Source organism: Rana temporaria, chromosome 5 (assembly GCF_905171775.1).
Source record: "Rana temporaria chromosome 5, aRanTem1.1, whole genome shotgun sequence".
In the NCBI taxonomy this organism is placed as follows: Eukaryota; Metazoa; Chordata; class Amphibia; order Anura; family Ranidae; genus Rana; species Rana temporaria.
In genome coordinates this window covers 246,078,325-246,102,220 of record NC_053493.1, presented here as the reverse complement: position 1 = coordinate 246,102,220, position 23,896 = coordinate 246,078,325, and the positions used below count along the sequence as shown (strand labels likewise).

Genomic DNA, 23,896 nt, shown 5'->3' with positions numbered 1-23,896 from the left:
AGGGGGCCTCATCAATGTCCATGGACATCCCTTTACATGTGTACATATGGGGGGTGACCCCCTCATCATTGTCCATGGCCATCTCTATACATGTGTACATATAGGGGGCCTCATCAATGTCCATGGATATCCCTTTACATGTGTACATATGAGGGGGGGGGGGGGGTGACGCCGACCCCTCATCAATGGGAAAGAAGGATCCAATGAAAGGATTTTAGTGATTTTGTATCTATAAATTGTTTTCAAAGGATTTTAACCACCTCCTATGTACACATTGCATCTCAGATTGGCAGGCGGGCTCTGTGATTTGTCCTCTTGATCACATGATGGCTGTGTTCAATGACAGCCATCGTGTGATTTAAATAGAGAGACGGTTGCTAGGCGATAGGCTCTCCTGTCCTCACACAGGAGTTGTCAGTGAGGAGAGGAGAGCGGATTGTAGAAGCCGGCCGGTGATCAGTGAGTATAAGCTGCTTTTTACACACTGATCACCGGCCCATTGTCACCCCACACATGTCCCCCCACACATGTCACCCCACACATGTCACCCCACACGTCACCCCACAATGTCACCACACGTCACCCCACAATGTCCCCACACATGTCACCCCACACATGTCCCCACACATATGTCAGCCCACAATGTCCCCACACGTGTCCCCACACATATGTCAGCCCACAATGTCCCCACATAGTAAAAACATGATATGTCACAGTAATATCATCTGCACACATATGTCTGTGATCACACAAACCAATTACAGTATTATACATTATTATACACATAACAGGATTTTTTTTTTACCAAAGACATGTAGCAGAATACATTTTGGCCTAAATTTATGATTAGATTTTACTGGATTTCTTTTAAAACAGAAAGTAGAAAATATATTTTTATTTTCAAAATGTTCGCTTTTTTTTCCGCTGATATCGCCAAATATAAAAATCCAATTGGTGAATAAATACCTCCCAAAGAAAGCTCTATTTGTGTGAACAAATCAATAAAACTGTAATTTGGGTACAGCGTTGTATGACCGTGCAATTCTCATTGAAAGTGCAAGAGCACGGAGAGCTGAAAATTGGTCTGGGAAGGAAGGGGGTGAAGGTGCCTGGTATTGAAGAGGTTAATGGTGCCCAAACACACACAAAAAATAGCAGCTCCTTTATGTGTATATTGTACATGTGCATAGAATTGTTTTTATGAATTGTCAACAACATTCATTGTGTGTTTTGATTCCATTAAAATCCCCTTCTGTTCTATGAATTCTTTGAAAACAGGCGATTTTGGGATGAAGGTTCCTTCGATCGATGAGTGTAGGTGACTTATCCAGAGTACTTTTTGTATCGATCACTATCCATAGTACTTACCAATCTCGGTGACGGTATGCCGGTGATGTCCATTGGCTTTACAGCTGGATCCGAAACATCCAACGACGGCTCTGAAACAGCCGCGTACAAACGCTCGGGTCCTCTTCATTATGGGGCGCTTTTTGGGGGTATCTGCAGGCTGGTCACTGATACCTCCTCCCATAGCTGCCCTTCCTTTGCTGGATTTATCTTCTGTGTTTTTCAGAGAAAAAAGTTGATTACATTTAAATCGGTTCATTATTAAGAATAAAGAAACGCGCTTTAAATGTACAAGAAATAAAAATCTCAGGAGAGATCAGAAGCACGTCTTCACTGGTAAGCAAACACTCGGCTTCTGCTGCCACCTCCCTCTGCACTTCCTTATAAGGGCTCAGCCTGCTATGACATCACAAGGCAGCTCTGTTTTTTTTTTTTTAAAGCTCAACTGACAATTTTTCTTAAAGGGGCCTGGTCCTTGTTTGTGAGCTTTGTGAATTCAGCCTGTAGGCTCAGTATACGGCTCCTTTAAGAACATATTATTGTTTAATGAGATTTAACCCTTACAGTCCCATGGCTGAAATAATGATGTGTATTCCTCTGATAACACTCTGAATGAAGCCTTACAAATATTTTCATTTATTTTATCTTATCATTATTACACACCAATTATTTCTCAATTTTTAACCCTTTAACTGCCAATGTGGTTGGTGCTGCATTCATGGCAACGCGGGTGTTGTATTAATGGAAATCAGGGCCGCCATCAGGAATTATGGGGCCCCTATACACCGCTTCAGGCATGGGCCCCCTTGAGCAGAAAACTGGGGGGGGGGGGGAATTGAGAAGCGGGGGGCTGCCGCGAATTGAGAAGCGGGGGGGGGCCTTTACAAAAAAAAGAAATAAAGAAAAACATATATAAAAAAAGGGGTGTAGCCATCTGGGGACCTCTGGGCCCTTTTTAATAAAAAATATATATAAAAAAAAAAAATATATATATATATATATATATATATATATATATATATATATATATATATAATTTTTTTTTTTTTTTAAGAAATTACAAAAAAGGGGGGGTTGCCATCCGGGACCTCTGGGCCCTTTAATAAAAAATAAATAAAAAAATATATATATAAAAAAATAAACATTAAAAAATAAAAAAGGGGGGTTGCCATCCAGGGCCCTGGGGACCTCTGGCCCCTTTAATAAATAAAAAAAATATATAAACAAAAAAAAAAAAAAAACATTTATTAAAAAAAGGGGGTTTGCCACATGGTGCCCTGGGGCCCTTTAATAAAAACATATATGTGTATGTATATATATATATATATATATATATATATATATATATATATATATATATATATATATATACACACATATATATATAAAAGAAATAGAAAAAAAAAGAAATAAAATAATATAAAAATTATAAAAAAAGGGGGGGGTTGCCATCCAGGGCCCTGGGGACCTCTGGGCCCTTTAATAATAATAATAATAATAATAATAATAATAATAATAATAATAATAATAAAAAAAAAAAAGATAATTTTTTTATTAAAAACAGGGGGGTTGTCATCCGGGGCCCTGGGGACCTCCGGACCTCTTAAAAAAAAAAAAAAAAAAAAATCGTCCCTTTAATAAAAAAAATATATATTTTTTTAATAAAAATAAAAAGGGGGGGGGTGTCATCCAGGGCCATGGGGATCTCCGGGCCCCTTTGGACCTCCGGACCTCTAAAAAAAAAAAAAAAAAAAAATTGGCCCTTCATTAAAAAATAAAAATATATATATATTTTTTTGTTAAAAAAAAATTTAATAAAAAAAAAGGGGGGTTGCCATCCGGGGCCCTTACAGGTGTACTGCCTGTACCCCCCTGATGGCAATACAGTGGGTGCTGCATTAATGGCAATGGAGTGTGGCATTCATGGCAATGGAGTGGGTGCTGCATTCATGGCAATATGGCGAGTGCTGTATTCATGGCACGTGTGAGGCTGCAGATGGGCACTGATTAGGCTGCATTAATGGGCACTGACCCTTATTTTGCTTCACAGTTCTTTATTTAAAATGTAAGATTTTATGAGCCAATAAATACGGTATATCCAAATAACACGCCTAAGCTCATCGCTTCACCACACACAGCCACAAGTTTTAATGGTTTAAAGAATGTCAGGCAAAATGATCGGCCCTCAAGCATGTTCACTTCATCAAATCTGGCCCTCTTTGAAAAAAGTTTGGACACCCCTGGGTTAGGTTATGTGGAGGGGAACCATCTTTGATTGGTTGTGCCAGTGTCCAATCACCTCCAGTGACCATACAACCCACTATGTAATGAAAAGAGGCTCTGTGTCCTGTGGTTTACGATAAAGAAAACTTATCTTTCAGTCGTCCCCCCCCCCAAAACCTAATGGAACAAGCTGAAGCTAGAAGCCGATTGGCTACCATGCACAGCCGCACCAGATTTTGCGCTCTCCAGTTTTAGTAAATCAACCCCAATGTGTGCATGGACACAAACTAACATTGACCCCCGGTTCACACTGGGCTACGGGAATGAAGCCGTGTGAGTTCAGCCAAACAATTTCACTCCCGCTTGTCAGTCCCGATTTTGGATGCGATTTCAGAGACATCTGTGCAGGTTTCTGCACAGATGTCAATGTATATCGCGGGCTGAAATCGCAAAAAGTAGTACAGAAACTATTTTTTGAAATCGGTGCAGCGCAGCAGATGCAGCGTCGCAACGATTAGGACGTGCCATTGGTCGGCAAATGCCGCCGATTTGACATGTCAAAACGTACCAATGTGAGCCAGGGCTCAGGGGAGTTTAAAGGCAGAAAAAAAAAAAAAACACCTGACGCCACTAGAAGCAGCTGCAAAATTGTCCAGTGTGTATAAGGCCTGAGTTCACACATATGCGATGCAGGAACCAGCATGATTCCAGTGGCGGTTCCTGCATTGCCTCTCCAACGCAGGCAGTTCACTCTGCCTTCTGCGAACTGCTGTGGGTGTCAATACAAAGTTAATATGATCGACACAGCAATGCGGTGTGAATCACATGCAATGTCTGTGTTCGCATATGTGTGAACCCAGGCTTAATGTCACACTATAACTAAATGGGGACACATACAAAAAGAGAGGCACTAATATAGTTCCAATATAAAAGTCTATACAAGAACACGTCTTCTAGGTGTGTGGTTAATTTAGCTTGGGAAATGTATTTCCCAGCTTGCATGTTATATGTTTCTTCTATGACTCCCATATTATAATGTTGAATGTGTGTGCAAATGGACACAGAACTGTACACAAAGCAACGTCAGCCATAATTTTTTTTCCTTTTAAATATAACATTTTATTGCTTAGATTGTTTGATACAGAACAGCTTTTTATTTTGATTTTGGAAGTACTGTACAGCTGAATAAAAAGAAGGAATACAAGTACCAAAACAAAAGTGATTCTCTGTTCATGTGGCATAGACCAGTCTTGTATATAATGCATAGCAGCAGTTTATTTCCCTTTAGAAAAATATGAATCTACATTTTTATTGTAGTTTCTGCTTACAATAATGGGTTGTATTCACCAACAGTAATGTTGTTCGTGCTGACAAAGAAAGGAAGAAAACAAGAATCATTGTGAAGCTGGAATTACGACTGTTGTGTAGCCCAAGCTATATAAAAAGATAGCTATCTATGTGACTGGGCTTTTATTGCATTCACAGTCAAGTGCTTATTGTAGTGATTCCATTACCAAACTATTAAATATATTTATCAATTCATTTTTAAACTCAGATACGACAAAATAAAAATAAAATAACAATAGAGGAAATTCAAATTGCAAAGCCCTGAGAAAAAGAGAAAGGGGGAAAAAAAAAAAAGACAAAAAAAAAGCCGTACATGCAAGCTAAATCTACATTTCACCCAGAGTTTAATCATGGTGTATACTTCACAGTTTAATATACCAAAGTGACACAACAGTCTGGGAACAACTTATAATACATATTTGTTTTCTGGTAAAAGAAAAAAAAAAAACATACCTATCGGGGTACAAATATATTTAAATAAAGCTTTCAATCCATTTTGATTATTGCTAACATTTGTCCCACCCTTCTGACAAGTTAGAGATATACAAAATATTCTACAGAGAAACAACAAATAATAAAATGACTAAAGTCCAGGGGTATAGGTTTACTGAATTAATTTGATTTGAATTGATTAATAAAAATACCTGGAAGAAGAAGAAAAATAAAATAAAAATATGTGAACCACTGGTTCAGATTTTTCATCTGTCAGAATTAGTCATTTGTGTCAACATTTTTGTACTGCTCCTCTCATAGTGAAATATATTAATTTACATATAATTACAATGTATTCTGCAGTAGCTGCTGCTCTGTTCCACTGGTCATTCAGTTGATTGTCATGCATTGCACAGATAACAATGACAGTGTTATACTGAATGATCCCTCTCAAGTTTGCTTAGATTCTTACTGAAGTTTAAAAAGGATGGGTGCAGTGGTCTAAAAAATAAAAAGATGCTTCCCTCCAAATACAAACGACTCACCTTTAGTATTTCAGAAGCTGGGTGTGAAACCTTTCTACTAGTTTACATTTATACTTGCAATAACTGGACTCAGTAGACATTAAGCCCACGTTCACATTGGGCCGATTTGGCATGCGATTTGACATGTCAAATTGCATGCCAAATCCGCGGCTATTGCCGGCAATAGCACCGCCCCAAATCGGTGCGACGCCGACTTTGCAGCATCGCACCGATTCCCAAAAGTAGTTCCTGCACTACTTTTGGCGACTTCAGGGGTTACTTCAATAGACATCTGTACAGGAACCCGCACAGATGTATCTGAAATCGCTCCCAAAGTCGGACTGACATGCAGGTATGAAATCGTGCAAGCTCAGCTGAACTCACACGATTTCTAACCCGCAGTCAGTGTGAACCTGGGCTAAAGCTGAAATGTTTAGGATGCAGAGTATATACACAATGCGTTTTTCCATGCAGTTACTTTGCTTTTACAATGCAGCACACTTGTTTGCAATTGGCTTCTACGGGCTATTTTTTTTGTTTGAACTGCAGCTTGCTAGATATAATGGTGACTCTGATCTGTACAAATTCAACTGCTGACCACAGTTTACAAAAAAAAAAGCCAATTTTTTTGTGCAGTTAGTACTAGGTAAAAGTGCCTGACGGTAAGTGCATAGAAAAACTCTTGTATACATAACTCAAGTTGAAATATGAATGTTTTGCTTAAGGCCTCATTCACACGAGGTGGATATGTTGCCACAGAACCGGCGGATGACAGGTCCCTCTGCTCACTGAGCGGGGAGGAGCTTGTTGAGCGCCGCTGCTTGTCTATGGAGATCGGACGAAAAACGAACAGCATGTCCGTTTTGATCAGATCTCACCCGATCCGATAGGATGGATGGCGACGTATCGCCATACGTCTGATTTTAGCGGATCGGATGTCAGCGGACATGGTCAACACCGACATCCGACGCTCCATAGACTTGCATTGAGCGCCCATTCAGGTCCGCCAAAAAAACTGACAGGCCTGAACGGTCCGCCCGTGTGAAAGAGCCCTTATAGAGGTATTAGAAGCCTTCTGCTATGATAGGCTGTATTAGGACCTATTTATTTATTTTACCGTTGTCATTATGGCCTTTTGAATAAAAGAAATTAAAAATAATAATGGCTATAGAATCATAGGCGATCTAGAGGGAAGCATTAGGGCTATAGTAATGTAATCGTAAATATTTAACATGTTCAACATCTCGGAGATTGCAACAAACTGCAGAGGGCAAATTGCACAGTTACAGAAGATATATATGTGCGTGTGTGTATATATAAAATACATATACACACACACACGCACACACATATATATATATATATATATATATATCCCATATACATTTGTATTTGTGTGCAGACATATATGCAAAATATACATATATACACACACACACATACCCACCCACATCCATAGATAACCAACTCACACGCAGTTTATATCTATTTACATTAACTTTTTTTTTTAAACAGGGCTCATCTTCAAGCGCCATAGCACAAAACTGTAATGTAGCTTCTCCTTTTCACCAGTAGTACATTCCTGCATAAGAAACACGAAGGTCATGACATGATGGTTAAGGCATCCGATGCTGGAAGACAGAACTCTTTGCTTGGTTTGACAGTCCACCTCTGCCCCCCTCCACCTCCATGACGGGACACATCAAGGTCTGCGCTTGCTCTAATGCGCACAGCCTCTCTTTTAATTGAGAACAGGGTTGGAATGGTGCAATGCAAGAGAACTGCCAAAGGCTAACATTTAAAGAACAAAAAAAAAAAAAAAAGTCAAGAATTTTCTATTTATACATATTTATTATTACCAGGATTCAAAAGTTACCTGGTAAACTTTGAAAGGCAAATATTGCCCAAACGGTTCTGCAAAATGCAGAGACTAGTAAGCTGTTGAATTCAAGCAAACAGAATCAAGACATAGGCAGGGGTGGACAGTTCCATGGATGGTAAAGTTTCCACTGAATCCTCTGTATGTATGTCGGAGGTAGAACTACTAAATAGTAACACCATTCAGACACGTTGTGTGTAGATCAAGTTGTACAGTTCAAAGATATAAATCTTTTTGTTTCCTGGTTGTAGCAACTACCATTGATTTTTGTAAAGATTCTCATTCAGCACATCGCAGATGAATGTCATTCCACTATTGTCCACTTAGCAAAAACCAAGACTCATAGAATGAATATGAATGAGGTCTTACATGTAACCGTCTCTGTTGGTTTCATTTATATTAATTTTTTTCCAGTTATTGGCTTTAGTTCTGAATGGCTTTCTCCATGACTTTAAATGTCCACCTCTGGAAAGACAGTGATTGGTGTACGGAAACGAGATTTCAAAAACGTAAAAAGAAAAATAATGCTTTAATGAAAAATGTCCTTTTTTTTTTTTTGAATAATTATTTAAATTTCTTATACATATAAAACTGTATATTGAAAAAGTGTGGTAGCAAAATATAATAAAGTAGTAAGGCACTCAAAATCCATGTAAAGTTTGCATTTTACTTTAAGGTTATGGCACTTGATATGGCCTGCCATAATCCCATATATCTGTCAAAACATCCTTAAAGTGGATCAAGTGTAAGTATGATTCTGTCATAGCAATTCAGAAGGGTGACAACCCCTCCACATCTCTGGCTCATTTCATCCCCACAACAGGTAAGGACCCCTCTGATAACAGATGTATGCAGGTTTTTTGTTGGAGCTTTGTACAGATTTACGATCGGAGTTTCTTTAAATGTCTGTGTCTTTAACATCCACCCCTACTGCTTGCTTTGAGCTCTTATTTCCAGCAGCAGTTTCATTTTTTTGAGATGATTCCTCAGCAGCACTTTTTTGCTTCTGGTTACAGCGTGGCCGTTAAGACTTGATGTCGCATTCATTTTCTGATGCATGATTTGTGCTGCTCTGTAGGGACTCCGTTTCACTTTCCTCCTCACCCCTAAGCCGCTTCTCCTCTTTATCAGTGTCCTTGCACTGGCTCTTCATATCCTTTACTTTTTGATGGATCCGCTGGTGGCGTACCAGACTGTGCTTTAGAGTAAAAGTGCGTTCACAAGTCTGGCATTTGTAAGGCCGCTCACCTACAAAAACAACAAAATACATTTAAAACATTGATACAAAGTAGTTACATAGTTAGTCAGGTTGAAAAAAGACACAAGTCCATCCAGTTAAACCACAAAAAATAAACAAACAAAATTAAAAACACAGTACAATCCCATACACCCAACTCCATCCCAACAGTTGATCCAGAGGAAGGCAAAAAGTTCAGTGAGTAAATCAAACCACAAATTGGAAATTATAAACTTAAAGAGAATGTAGATTTGTTTCAGTTTAAGGAAGGGTTAAAGTGGTTGTAAACCCAATTAAAAAAAACAAACAAAAAACTTGCAAGACAAAAAAGCATAATGAGCTAGTATGAAGCCCCTGCAGCGGTCCTCGTCCCCCCTCTAGTGGCAACATCTCTCCTGGGGGTTACTTCTGAGTATCGCGGCTCCGGTGCTGTCATTGGCCAGAGCCAAGAGGACGTCCCTCCTGAGAATGCGCACGGGAGCCACCGGTAAGGGCACATGGACTGAAGCAACGGCACATAGCTTCAGTTTGCCCCAGTGAGCATGTGCCGATGATATCGTCACATGCAGGGGACGGGATATCTCCTAAACCAGGGATCCTCAAACTACAGCCCTCCTGCTGTTGTAGAACTACACATCCCATGAGGCCTTGTAACACACTGACATTCACAGACATGACTAGGCATGATGGGAATTGTAGTTCCTGAACAACTGCAGGGTCGTAGTTTAAAGACCCATGTCCTAAACCGTTCAGGTTTAGGAGATATCCTGGGTATCTACAGGCAAGCCTTAATCTAGGCTTACCTGTAGCATAAATGGGTTTACAACCACTTTAAGTTCAGTAACGTTTGTATTGGTGTGTCACCCTTGAAGAGATTCACTCATCTGTTAATTCTGGTGACTCTTGTCTTTGAAACAGAAAGTTAGGGGACACCAGTTTTGGTAACAACTATAAAAGAAAGGAATTGCCATCACTTTGGGGAGACTTCCTGTTAGGTTTTCATTACAGGAAACAAAGGTGAATCTCCCCCATCAGAAAGCACACCAAAACTGTGGGACAGAATAGAAGTCCATGGGAAAGCACAGCTAACCCACACAAAAACCACATGTTAGCAACGCTTTTCCCAAAGTGCAGCGGGGGCAGTGTGAAGCAACCCTAACTTAACAAGGATTCTATTCATTCCTTACTCAACCCAAGATAAAAAAAAAAAAATTGCTACGTACACATACATTTTAAGAACAGTTAATTGATATGATAGTTGATTGTGTCCCAAATAGTAGATTTCCAAAACATGTCAAACAGAAAACTAGGGCAGCCATGTGATGTGGTTTGTACTAACCTTCCAACATGTGCACTCACTGATAGTGCACAATATGCAAGGAACAGTTAGGATAGTGATGTCTCCTTCCAAATGTAATATACAGTTGAACCTCGAATTACGAGCATAATCCGTTCCAGGAGTATGCTCGTAATCCAAAGTACTCGCATATCAAAGCAAGTTTTCCCATTGAAGTCAATGGAAACAAAAATAATTTGTTCAGCCTTGACTTCAATGGGATGCAATACCGAATGTGGCCAGATGTGGGGGGCGCCAGAGAGCACCGAAAACTTCCAAAAAAGGCCAGAGGACACTTTGGCTCGTTACCTGCGCCCCCGTACCTGGGGCCAAATGAGGCACTACATTCGGCTTTTCTCAGCTCCTGCGCCCCTGTACCTCAGGCCAAATGAGGTACTGCAGGACTATTTTCTGCTCTCCGCCCCCGTACCACAGGCCAAATGAGGTACTGCAGGCATATTTAGCTTGAATTCTGCTCGTCTTGCGAGTCAACACTCGCAGAGTCAGAAAAAATAAATAAAAAAAGTTGCTCGCAAATCAAAACGCTCTGAAACCAAGTTACTCTTAAATCGAGGTTCCACTGCATGTGAATAGAGAAACCCTTGGAACTAACCTGTGTGTGATCTCATGTGTCTTGTGAGATCCTGAAGGGACCAAAAACGCTTACTACAGACAGTGCATATCTTCTTTCTTTTGTCCGCTTTTGTCCCTTTACCCTCAGTCTTGGAATCTTTATCATCATCACTTTTGTCCAAATGCTTATCTACTTTCTCATCGAAGACTTCGTCACCATCTGCTATATGTTCAGCTTGCTCACTCTCCACAGGAGATCTGGACACCTTTAAGTCAACCGGGAGCTCCTCTTCCTGGTCTCCAGACTCCGTTGAGAGATCATGATTAGCTGGGTTACAGGAGTGAGTTGACAGATCCTTGCATGCATGGTCACTGCTTTTCTCTTGATCGCTGCTTTCACATGAATGTGCCTTCTTGTGTCTTCCTAAGGTAGCCGGAAACTTGAAGCTCTTCCCACAAATATCACAAGAGTTGCTCGTAGCCTGCCCATTGGGTGACAGTTTGAAGTCCATCAGCTTACTTGCAAAATTGAGATCTAGGCTTTTGTTGCTCACAGCGTCATCCTCTATCTGTTCATCTTCATCCTGGTTGGCCTCCTGATCTAGTGTTAGTTTTTCAGTCTGCTTGTTCGTGGACACCTGCTCGCTTTCTGTAACTTCAGTTTGCTCCGCTTTTTCCCTGTCCCCTGATGTCAGATCTAGCACATCAGCTTCAGCTGCTGATAACTCTGCATCAGACTGACTATCTGTAAAGAAAAACAAGGCAACTTTTAACAAATGTGCTCTGAAAACATAGACCACTGCAGCTGCTGAAATTGTTTTCCAAGTATTTGAAGTGCATCTAAACCCAAAACAAAAATGTTATATACTTCAGCTTACTAAACCTTATGCCTTGTACACACGATCGCAATTTCCAATGAAAAGAGTCAGACGGAATTTTTTCATCAGATATTCCAACCATGTGTGGGCCCCATCTGACTTTTTTCTTTCGGAGTTTAGAAATGGAACATGTTTTATTTTTTTCCCGATGGGAAAAAATCCTATCGGAAATTCCGATCGTCTGTGTGGAACTCCGAAGGAGAAAAAAACATGCACAGAATCAAGCCGACGCATGCTCGGAAGCATTGAACGTTTTTCTCGGCTCGTCGTAGTGTTCTACGTCACCGCGTTTTGGCCGGTCGAAATTTGGTCTGACAGTGTGTATGCAAGACAGCTTGAACGAAATTCCAACGGAAAATTCCATCGGATTTTATCCCATCGGAAATTCCAATCGTGTGTACGAGGCATTCGATGTGGTGGCTGCATTACTTTCCTTATTTCTGTTTTTTTCCCCCTTTATTCTCCTCTGGTGATCCTGTCAGTAACACACTTCCTGTCCTAGAGTAAAAATGTTCACCGACTACACTTAATCTAAGGAGTCAGGATGCACTCCTAACTTGGACTACAAACCCCTCATTCTCTCCTGACCACCCTTAAGGTGACTACACATGTTTTTCGATATGATCAGTTAATTAAACAAAAACGTTTGTTGAATTAATTGAAGAGTCAAACCACAGACCATCTGTTTGATTCATTTGGGGGGCTTTTGATAAATTTTGGCCCTCGGCAAGTTGATCGGCTGTAGTATAATTTTGTGAAGCATTGTGATCAATCGAATGAATATTTGTGTGCGCGTGTCAGATCAGTTTAATGAATGTTTTTTATGGTATTGTCAATTGATAACGTGTTACATTATTTGATATTTTAAAGTGATCCTAAACAGACAAGTGTTAAATTGCCATAATTCATTCACATAAATCATATATATCATGCCACTGGAATTTTTTTTTAAATCCTTTAAGCGCCTTATTCCTGCAGTACTGTTGTGTGATCACATGATTTTTCCCTGTTCTTTGGCTTCTCTTACTCTGCTGATGTATGCTTTCTATAGTGTGAGTCTCTGTGTGGCCAGCCCTGATTGGTGCTGTGCCGGTCACATGACTAAAAAGCAAACAGTTTCAGAACAGCAATTCAAATTAGATAATTCGAAAATTGACAATTGCGAAGTTGTGTAACACTGTACCCAAATAAAATTTATGTCCCTTTCCCCCCAAAAATAGATCTTTCTTTTGGTGGTATTTGATCACCTCTGCGTTTTTTATTTTTTTGCGCTAAACACAACAAAAAGACAATTCTGAAAATAAAAATAAAAAAAAAATTATACACACACACACATTTTTTTTTTTTACATTCTACTACAATACCTGCCCAATAATCAATTTAGGCCAATATGTATTCTGCTACATATTTTTGTTAATTATAATATTGTATAATTATTTTTTTACTAGTAATGGTGGCGATCAGCTACTCACAGCGGGACTGCAATGTTGCGGCAGACATTTTGACACTGACACTTTGGGAACCAGCGACACCAATACAGTGATCAGTGCTACAATTATGCATGGTCACTGTACCAATGACACTGGCTGGGAAGGGGTTAACAGGGGCAATCAAAGGGTCAACTGTGTGCCTAGCCTGTGTTTTACTACAGTGTGGGAGGTGCTTTTACTAGGGGAAGACATGGATCCTAGTCCCTGCTTTGCAGAGACACATGCCTTCCCTCCTGTCAGACCGGTAATCTGCCTTGTTTACATAGGCAGATTGCAGTTCTGTCTCTGAGGCTGATGATCGGTGGGTGCTAGGCGGACATCAAGTCCACACGTTATCCGTTGTGATTACACACATCGGGAGCAAGCCGGCGGCAGCACGCCCTTACGCCCCCTACCTGGGGTCAGAGATGACACTAGCTTTCTCTCTGTTCAGACGGCATCTGAATCGAAAGCTCTTTTTTTACTTTACAGGTATTAGCAATAACATTTGACATATTGAATACTGATTTATATTAAAATTAAGCATTTTTGTGAGTTTGTTAGTGAATGTAATCAATCACCACACGGTTTCCCATCACCATAGTATTTAGTAATAGGAGGAGGACATGGAGGGGGAGGAAGTGTCATTTACTACTGTGTATTCACCCAGATGTGCGACTACAGTCATGTGGGTTGTAAAGATAAGAAAAACTAGGAAATTAAGTGCCTAGAAGGGAACTGAAACTGAGCATGCTCCATAGAGGACACCAGTTGATCTACACAATCTCAGCCTGCAGTGGGGACACAGAGAATATGGGCGGGACAGCTGAAGTCAGGATCAACCAGGTATATATTTTTCTACACAAACAAATGCTTTGGTGGCTTTGTGAGTATAAACACTCTGTTAAAAGAGTTTTTCATAGTATGGGTTCAATGAGACTTTATTCAATAAGGAATCACAAGTTTGTGATTGCTCATATCTCAATCACAAATTGAGGTGTGTAAAGCCACCTTTACACAGGGAGGCTGGCATTTTTTTTGTAGTGCACAGATAATAGCTGGTAAAACTGATAACACTGCTTGATCTATCAGTCAGTGCACAGGATGTTACAAGGACATGCATTTTTAGCAGAAACAGTAGACCTGCACGATTAATCGCGGAGAGAATCGCGATTTCGATTCTCCTCCTCCGCGATCTCCCCTCAGAATGACCGACGATTCTCCTACATGTCACCGTGTGGAACGCAAATGCCGCCAACATCGAAACCGACGTCAGCAGCCTGCGCCGCTGGATAGATGCCTGAGCTTCTCTCACAACAGTAGTTTGTATCCATGCGCCACCCAGTGGTTGCCCATGGTACTGCTTCTGATGTATTAAACCTTCTCACCGTTCTGTACAACTGTGTATATCCATGCGCCACCCAATGGTTGCTGGCAGTACTGCTTCTGATCTATAAAAAAAGAGACCAGTGATATGTCTATAATGTTAAAGACCATATAACTCCTATGAAAAAATCTGAATCAACGTTTTATTCTGCTTTATTCATAGGAGTTATATGATCTTTAACATTATAGACATATCACTGGTCTCTTTTTTTATATTTTCAGATAAATCACAGGTTTATTAATTTTTTTTTGGGGGGGGGGGGGTTCTGGCATTACATTTTTGAGAATCGTGATCTTTTGTCTAAGCAAAAGAATCGTGATTCTCATTTTGACCAGAATCGTGCAGCCCTAAGAAACAGCAAGAAAACAAATGCACATCTAAGGACTGGTATGCTACAGTATATTACATTTTTATTCTTGAGTTTAGATTTACTTTAAAATTTTCTACTTTCAATAAGAAAAATAAAAAACCAAAAACAGATATGCCTTCACCATAAAAACCAATGACGCTGTGAGGCCCAGGGCTGAACGTGCATCAAAGATGCAGTATACAGTATGGACATAAAAATGCAGGTCAATTAGAAATCCCATTAAGTGTGCAGATCAATACATGTTTAAATGTTTTGCTTTCAAAAGGACATACAGAATTTTTGTATGATGGTCAGGAAGAATGAAATAAAATGATAAAAGGCACGCATGCACGCATGCATCATCGTTTTTAAACATTTACACCACCAAATATTTTGAATGCTTCTCCCCTCACAGTAATAAAAAAATCCTACACTTGTTGAAAGCGCTACCTGTGCTATCGTGTGATCCAGCATCACTTTCTTTAGAATGGCCCACAAGACCGTTTCTTCGCAAGGAGAGGTTGGCAACTCCATGTTTGCGTAAGAGATGGCGCTCACAATTAGATTTGGTAGAAAAGAAGGCATCGCATTGTGCACAGGGGTAGGGTTTCTGACCTGGAGCAGGAAACAAAGTGTAAAGTTGACCTAATGGTTTACTTAATCTGATGGTTTCTTTAAAGAAAAATCAAAACAATGCAGAGAAACAGATCCCAAGATGGGAAGGTACCAGATGATATGGAGATAGATAAATACGCTATCTAGTAATTTTATAGAAATAACTTGACACATAAGTCAGGAGTTTTGTGGGTTGAAGCAAAAGAGGAGGGAGAAGGGAGGGCAACAATACCCTTTAGAACAAGAGAGCCTCTCTAGCCTGGACACAAAAGCAGCATTATGAAAACCCACTCTGCTTTAATCTCTTTGGAGTTGTTCGTTTTGCTGCTAATTAACAGCTAAATCTTCATTAGGAGATCACATAGACCAGTCCTTACTTCCAAGCTGTCATGTGATCACACTTTGCCTAATTACATGGATATCCATGTCTCCCCTTGTACTGCAGGAATGAGGCAAATCTCCTTTCTGTCAAATGCCAATCTTTGGGGACACAATAGTACCAATCACACAGACGCCAGACTGACCTCTTCTAAACACAACTATTATGTCGCGCTGCATTATGGCTTACATTTTTATTAAATTGGGATTGTTTTTAAGGATTTTTTTTAATTTTAATTGAAGATGCTCTTTAATGTGTATATATATATATATATATATATATATATATATATATATATATATATATATATATATATATATATATATATATATATAAATTATTGCTGCAGCTGTTGTCGTGTGTTCCCACACCACAAATTGCACTAATCATTTGCATATAAGTGGATGTTGCGTCGCATTTTGTTTTTTAGTTACTATTCATACATTTGAAAGTGATTTATATGCCATGTTTAGTTTTGTTTGATTGCGCTGAGTTTTATACATCTAAGCCCTGGTTCACACTGGGTACGATTTGAGATGCGATTTGACATGTCAAATCGCATCTCAAATCGGCGGCAATTGTCGGCAATGGCACTGTCCTAATCAGTGCGACGCCGCATCTGCGATTTCAAAAAGTAGTTCCTGTACTACTTTTTGCGATTTCGGGCCGCGATTTACATTAAATTGCGGCCGAAATCGCGGCAAAATCGCGGCCGCGAAATCGCGGTAAAATCGCGCATTTTACCGCGATTTTGAATTCGCAGCAGTGTGAACCTAGGCTAAGTGTGCTGTGGACACATTTTTTGAAAGTATGAAACGCTCATATGGTACCAGAATTTTGGTAATCACGTAATGTAAGCTTCGCTATTTGTCTTGAGGCCTGTTCACACGTTGATGAAACAGAACATGTGTATGCGCTCCCGAACGCTTATGCAAGAGCCAGACCGCATGGTACCGCGGTGCCAAGCGATTTGGTGCCTGTATACGCACTGCATTTGGGGTGCTGCTTCTTCACTGTCCAGTCAGCAGGCTGTGGAGTTGGACGTGGAGAGGAGGAGTCAGGGCACAGGAGCCGGGCAGGAAAGGAGGCCGAGAGCCCCAGACTATCCCACACGTTCCTGGGCTGAGTCGCCGCTGTGCCAAGGAGGACAGTGACCGAGCTCTGTTATTATTGCTGCCTGTCTTCTGAGCGCATACTCCATCCTCCTCACTCTCCATTCATAACGTTATTCGAGTGCTGTGCAGTGCTGCTGCCTAATCCAGGGAAGCTGGAACGGCGATGTGCGAAGCATCTCTGTAAGAATCCTGGCCACCTTGAGAATTATACCAAGGGAAGTGTGGTGACCCCAATGCAGTTTGAATGGGCCCTTTGTGACTATTTGGTCATGTAAAGCTAGTAAGTGTGTATTTTTACCATGGCGATGATGGCTCTTGATGCACAGATTTTCCATTTCATTGATGGTGGAAAACCAACTTTGATATGAACTTCTGATAAGAGGACTTTCTGACATGTGAACTTTTTTTCTGTCTTTTTTTTTTATTGTTCATGGTTTTTATTAAATGTATCTTGTATGTCATATGTATATATTCACATGTGGGTGAAGTAGAGAGCGCAGCTCAGGATATTGTAGATGGTCATGTGTTTCACCCGTATCATTGATCAAAACTCTACTGCTACAGTGGAGGCCGAGAATCTCACTAAAAAGACTTAGAAATAAAGAAAAAAACTGCGCTAACCGGAAAAATTGATAATCAGGCGTAAAAACCAGAAGGCTGCAATCACGTGATACAAACACAAATACAAATGGAAAAAAGAAAACTGCGCCAACTAATATATATACTCAGCAAACAAGGCAGGTATAAATATAACAAAATGAACAAAGTCCAAATAGCGGTTGAATGATGTATAAACGCCTCAGATATTGGAGATCAGGACGAACAATACCCAGGTGCACTTGACATCCATGGAAACCACCACCACATGGAGAGCAGCTTACCAGATTGCAGATAAACAGCAGTGTATAATGATCCAACAGCAAGATGAAACCAGGGTGAACGGAACCACAGTGGGATTATCCTCAGAGTATGAAGACGTGTGCAGTGACGTCACCGTGTTCAACGCAAGGAGGAAGGGCTCCTATTGTGCCAGCCGGCGTTTGTTTGTACATGCCTACATTTCATGGATGTCTGTGAGTAGGATTTTAACTTTATTAAACCTGATTTTTAAACGTTATCACGCTATGGTCCGGTTTCCATTTATTATGGTATGACCCACGGATTGGTCGTTTGACACGCATCTGAGTCTCCATACCCTGAGGATAATCCCACTGTGGTTCCGTTCACCCTGGTTTCATCTCGCTGTTGGATCATTATACACTGCTGTTTATCTGCAATCTGGTAAGCTGCTCTTCATGTGGTGGTGGTTTCCACGGATGTCAAGTGCACCTGGGTGTTGTTCGTCCTGATCTCCAATATCTGAGGCGTTTATCCATCATTCAACCTCTATTTGAACTTTGTTCATTTTGTTATATTTATACCTGCCTTGTTTGCTGAGTATATATATTAGTTGGCGCAGTTTTCTTTTTTCCATCGCTAAAAAAACTATTTCATGACAACAGATTTTTTTTAACACACATATACAAATCTTTTATTGGAATGAAACAAGATTACTATGTAGGCTGCCATGACCATCATTGCACACAGATGTAAATACAAACATATATGTGGGCAGGAGCTTTTGAGTTTGGGACCATTTGCCCTTACATGAGTATACGTAAATGCAAGTTCCAGCATTTATAGGCATATACTTGTGTACGGCACATTATGTCAATATAGAACTAAGGGCAGAAGTACACATCAGCTGGGGCTCACGGGCACTGGAAATACAAGCATATGTTATACTGTACGCCCATACACCTGTATTTATGTTCATGTGCACGAGTCCTAAAAATGCTGGCTGTCGCTGGCTTTAGTATGTTTACTGTAACTGGCTGGGAACAAGAAATGAAAGCAGAACTAAACCCTCCTACCCTTTTAACTGAAGATGGAGCCACCTTGGCCTATATTTACATCTGCAGTTGCCATGATGCTGCATTTGACCAGCTATTACACCAGTCATTTGAAGGTATGAAAGTTTAGCTGAGAGCACATTGCCAACTGGGATAGTTTGGTAAACCATTAAAAGCAGGAATTTAAAAGATTAGTACTGTATAGCCAAAGCTATATGTCTCCTATGGGTCACAGGAGGGCAGTTTGTTCCCCACTCGTGTGACCTGTTTTCAACCAACTGGCTGAAGTCTGCTGTCGGCTGATGTTACAGAGCTTGTTCAGGCTCTAAAAAGATCCTGACCATATGGTTGGGATCTGCCCAGAAGCCTGGATCGATAGCCTCTCCGCAGTCGGCCGAGAGCTTGAGTCCACTCCCTATAGCCCATTGTGCCAGTGAGCGCTGGAGGGGCAGAGCAGAGAGCCGGTGACTGACAGTCATGGCTTTCTCCTCAGAGCGGAGGGGGAGAACAGAACTATTTAGGCGTTTGATCACTCAATTCTCTGTGCAGAACCAGTGGGGGATCGATACTGCATCCACCTAGGTGAGTATCACTTTTTGTCCAAAACCCATTCTTTTAAGCTGCTAAAAAATGTGAACAGGAAGGCTTTTTTCCAAAGGAGACATCTAACATCTCTATTAAAATAAACCTACCTGCCTGCTTAGTACAGGTTAAAGTTCATGACTGTCAAAGTAAAAGAGTCACTATATTTTGGGTGCTTAATTTAAATATACAGCAAGCCTAAGAAACATTGCAGCAGTCTAGAATCTCTTACCTGTGTGGGTGAGCATATGTCTCTGGAGGGAGCTGGCCCAGGGGAAAACGCGAGGACAGTAAGGGCAAGTTATTTTTTGTAAGGAGTTTGAATAAGAGTTTCTCTTTCCTCTTTTTTCTTCACCACTATCTCTCTCATCCTCACTGGTGCCATTTTTGTCCATAGCATCTTTAATATGATCAGTGGATTGCAGATAAGGGCTGAATTTGTTAGTGTCAGTTGTGGCCAACATTTTCTCAACACTTGCAAACTCACCACTTGATTCCAGGTCGACACCAGCAGTCACTTTAGGTTTATTTTTTGTTCCTTTCTTTCTGCCCCTTTTCTTTGCTCCTATGACTAAAGCAGCAGCTGTACGAACATCAGCTGGGCTTACAGAATTTATACTACTTTGAGAAGCATCGCTGGAAACCACGGGTTCTTTCTGATGGATTGTCGCATTGGAAGCCACAGATTTGTCAGTGGCTGATAGGTTGTTGGCAGCGATTTGAGAAGTGGGTGTTAAATCTGTTTTCAGTAAAGTAGAAGCAGATGATACAGAAGAAATTATCTGTGCAAGGGAAGCCAGGGGTGGTAGTTCTTTAGAAACTGATGGCTTTGGCAAGAGAGGAGGTGGCTTAGGCCTCAAAGGACGAAGGATAGTTGCACTTCCAAGAACAGCAGGGGAAATGACTGGGACAGTCAAATGCACAGGGGTTTTCACTGGTTTGGAATGTGTAATAGCTGCAGCTTTCTCTAGAATTTCATTGGCACTTAAGGGAAATGGGCATGGCTCGCAATTGTACTGTTGGCCAATGGGGCCACTTACTTGCTCTTGTGTCTTTTCTTGCACTTGTGAGTTATCTTTGTCCTTTTTTGAATATTTAGGCATGGACAGGTCAATGGGTTCCATAGAGGAATCATAAGAGGCAAGAGACAAGTTGTAGATGTGCTCCTCCTTCACTTGTTGTAACCCAGTAGGGTTCTTGTTCTTTTGAGAAAAGTCCAAGGGCTCATCAAGCTCCATGGGAAAACTGGCAGTAGGTTCAAGTTTAAAAGTAGATACCCCTCCGTGAAGAAATCCATTCTGCGATTCTACATAAGATGTGGTTGCTTTCCGATCAAGGTAAGTGCTTTCCTCCAAAAGTGGAGTGTCTGATCTAGTTTGCTCTGGACTACAGGCTGCACATAATAAAACATGGTTCTCTATTTCTTCCTCTTGTACATGCTGGTGCTGTTTAAGAATGTGGTGAATGCAGTTTCTTTTGGCAGAAAAGGCAGTGCCGCACTCTTTGCACTGAAACGGTTTCTTTTTCTGAAAGTTGGTGTGACTCCTCATATGTATATGAAGGGCACGGTAGCTTTTTAAGTCCTCTCCACAGCATTTGCAAACAGTGTCTGGAGAACAGACAGCATCAACCATTTCAGATTTGTTTGTAGATACATAGTCAATGTTTTTTTCTATATCTTTTCTGGTGACTTTTAGATGCTTTTTGCGCAGGTGTCGCTCGCAGTTTGCTTTAACAGTAAAAGGGTACTGACAGATTTTACATACGTACGGCCTCTCACCACTGTGTGTTCGAAGATGTCGTATCAGTGCTGCTTTGTCAGCTGCAATATAATCACATATATTACACTGATAAGGCGATATCCCTAAGTGAGTACGTATATGAGCCCTCAATACACCGGAGAATGAAAATACCTGATCACAGAAACTGCAAGGATACAATACTTTTCTAGCTTGGGTTGGTTTCTTGCCATTTGATCCAGGAATATTTAATTTCAGATCTCCTTCAACTCCTTCTTGTTTGATCTTTGCCTCCAAATCCAAAGGAAAAAAGGCTTCTATAATACTGTCCTGTTCTAGCTGAGTCTTCAGGTCTTGCTGACTCATCAATTCGGAGGTGGGTACTTGGGAATTCTGAGCAGAGGAACTGTAAGTCACTCCGGATCTGGATTGCAAATATACAGCGCCTGTGGAAGATTCCACACTATTTTTTATAAATCTTATCGGTGGAGGAGGAAGGCTTGGGCTGATACAGCCTGGAGAGGTCTGCTGGTTTGCAACTACAGATGGTGGTGTTGAGGCAGCAACAACCGTACGAGGGGTCATCGGTGGCTTTGGCTTAAGAGGTGGCATATATTTGAAAGCAGCAGGAGAAGTTTTAGACAAAGGTGGAAGACTGATCTGAGAAGATGCAGAAGAAGCCATCTTTAATATTTGCTGAATATCAGCTAGTTCTCCAGAGATTGGTTTTACTACAATACTGTTGTCAGGCTGTACAGTAAAGCCCTTTTGAAAAGGCTGCAGAGAAAGCAATTTTAAGTTCTCTCTTGTTGGTGGCAGTACTGCAAAACGTCCACCCACAGAGGATGCTTCTATGGGGGACAACTTTAGCACGGTTGTGCTGCTACCGAGCTCACGAGGTAGGCTGCTCTTCATAGCTTCTATATGCGTGCCATGGGCACTTTCCAGTGACTTGTCCTCCACACTGTCTGGCTTCGTGTCTTTGGTGTGCTGCAGACCAAGGGCTTCCATGAAAGATTTCTTGTCTTCACTATCCTCTAATGAGTCTTCAGTTTTGTGCTCATTAGCTACCCGATCATCTTTGTGGCTTTCCATGTGCAGTTTGAGAGCAGATGGCATTGGAAATGCCTTGTTGCAGGAGTCACAGATAAAACTGTGCAATTCACTGATGCATCTACGCAAGTTGGTTTCACACCATACCTAGGACACAGGCAAAAAGACAACTCAATATGGTGTTTAAAACAAAAAATACTTTACTGTATAGACTAGCGTGTATATAGTACAATCATTTGCATACACAGTATGTACATATACACATTGATTTTACATGAACTTTCAGAAACATATTTATATCTAGAGATATAATGTCCTACTCTGGCCGTGGATGGGTTAATGTCGATCTGGGTCTAAGGGCAGACCAGTATTTTTTTTTCTTTTTGTCCACATGCCATCTAAAGCCTTGTGAACTGGGGATTAGGATGATAAGCCCTTTACTGCTATAGAAACCCAAAGAGCATTGCATGTCTTGCTGTGATACACCGCATCTAGCCCTTTGCACAAAACACACAGCTGACCATCTTCTTTTGTTCTCCATTTTTAAATAGCAGCTTAGTGCAAAAGCAGCAGTATATCTAAGACATGCCCCTCCCAGAGATTAACTTTATTCCTGATGCCCAAGCAATTAGTTATAATTACTTGGGAATAAAATTGATTTAAACCAATCCAGCCAGAATCTAAGGTATGAACTGCTTACAGTCCAATGAATGACAGATGGTTTGAATGAATCTGACTTTAGGACTTGCTGTCAAAGTTGCACAGTCTGTTTCAGTGCCCTCTGCTGTCACTGTATACGAGAAGTGCATCTAGTAACAGAACAGCCTGTATGAAGCTTATAATGATCTATTTTGTATTATGAAAACCTGATAAATAGTATATTTGGCTTAGGATTCATAAAAACTCCTTGAATTTGGTAAATCTAACATAAAATATGGCTGCATTTAAAGCTCCTCTCCAGACAGAAAAGTTCAAACTTGATTCAATTATGCATTTATTAAACATCTAGAATTTGATTTATCTTTAAATTGGTTTCATGCAACTCAGCAGTACTCTAGACCAGGGGTCTCCAAACTTTCTATACAAAAGGGCCAGTTTACTGTCCTTCAGACTTTAGGGAGGTTGGATTGTGGCCATCGGGAGTAGAAAAAGGGCCAGCATCAGATGGAGTAAACAATGTCCCGTCTTTGGTGTCAGTGAGAGGAATTGTGCCCCATCAATGGTGTCTGGTCGGAATTGTGCCCCATCATTGGGCCCCATTGTTAATGTCATTGGGAGGAATAGCGTCCGATTGTATGCGTCATTAGGAGGGATTGTGCCCTATCTTTGGTGTCATTGGGAGTAATTGTGCCCCATTGTTGGTGTCATTGGGAGGAACTGTGGCCCGTCTTGGTGTCATTAGGAGGAAAGGTCCCCCATCATTGGTCTCATTGGGCCCCCTTGTTGGTGTCATTGGATGGAACTCTGCCCCTTTGTGTCCGTGAAGGAAATGGTGCCCCAGGGGCAGATGAAAGCAACCAAAGGGCCACATCCGGCCCCC

The 23,896-nt window shown here is 40.9% G+C and overlaps 1 protein-coding gene across 3 annotated transcripts in view; it reads right to left on the bottom strand.

Moving 5' to 3' along the window:
* Window positions 1-7,372: 7,372 nt before the first annotated feature.
* Window positions 7,373-23,896, bottom strand: part of RREB1 (ras responsive element binding protein 1) — a 133,971-nt gene continuing 117,447 nt past the window's right edge. For 2 of the 3 annotated variants that reach the window (XM_040353672.1, XM_040353673.1), the window contains 4 exons: window positions 19,797-22,503; window positions 15,432-15,596; window positions 10,939-11,643; window positions 7,373-9,000 (listed from right to left, as the gene is read on the bottom strand). In XM_040353672.1, the coding sequence (XP_040209606.1) occupies window positions 8,777-9,000; window positions 10,939-11,643; window positions 15,432-15,596; window positions 19,797-22,503 (3,801 nt within the window). In that variant the 3' untranslated portion in view covers window positions 7,373-8,776. The remainder of the gene's footprint in view (window positions 9,001-10,938; window positions 11,644-15,431; window positions 15,597-19,796; window positions 22,504-23,896) is intronic. The other variant, XM_040353674.1, reaches the window with a different exon arrangement.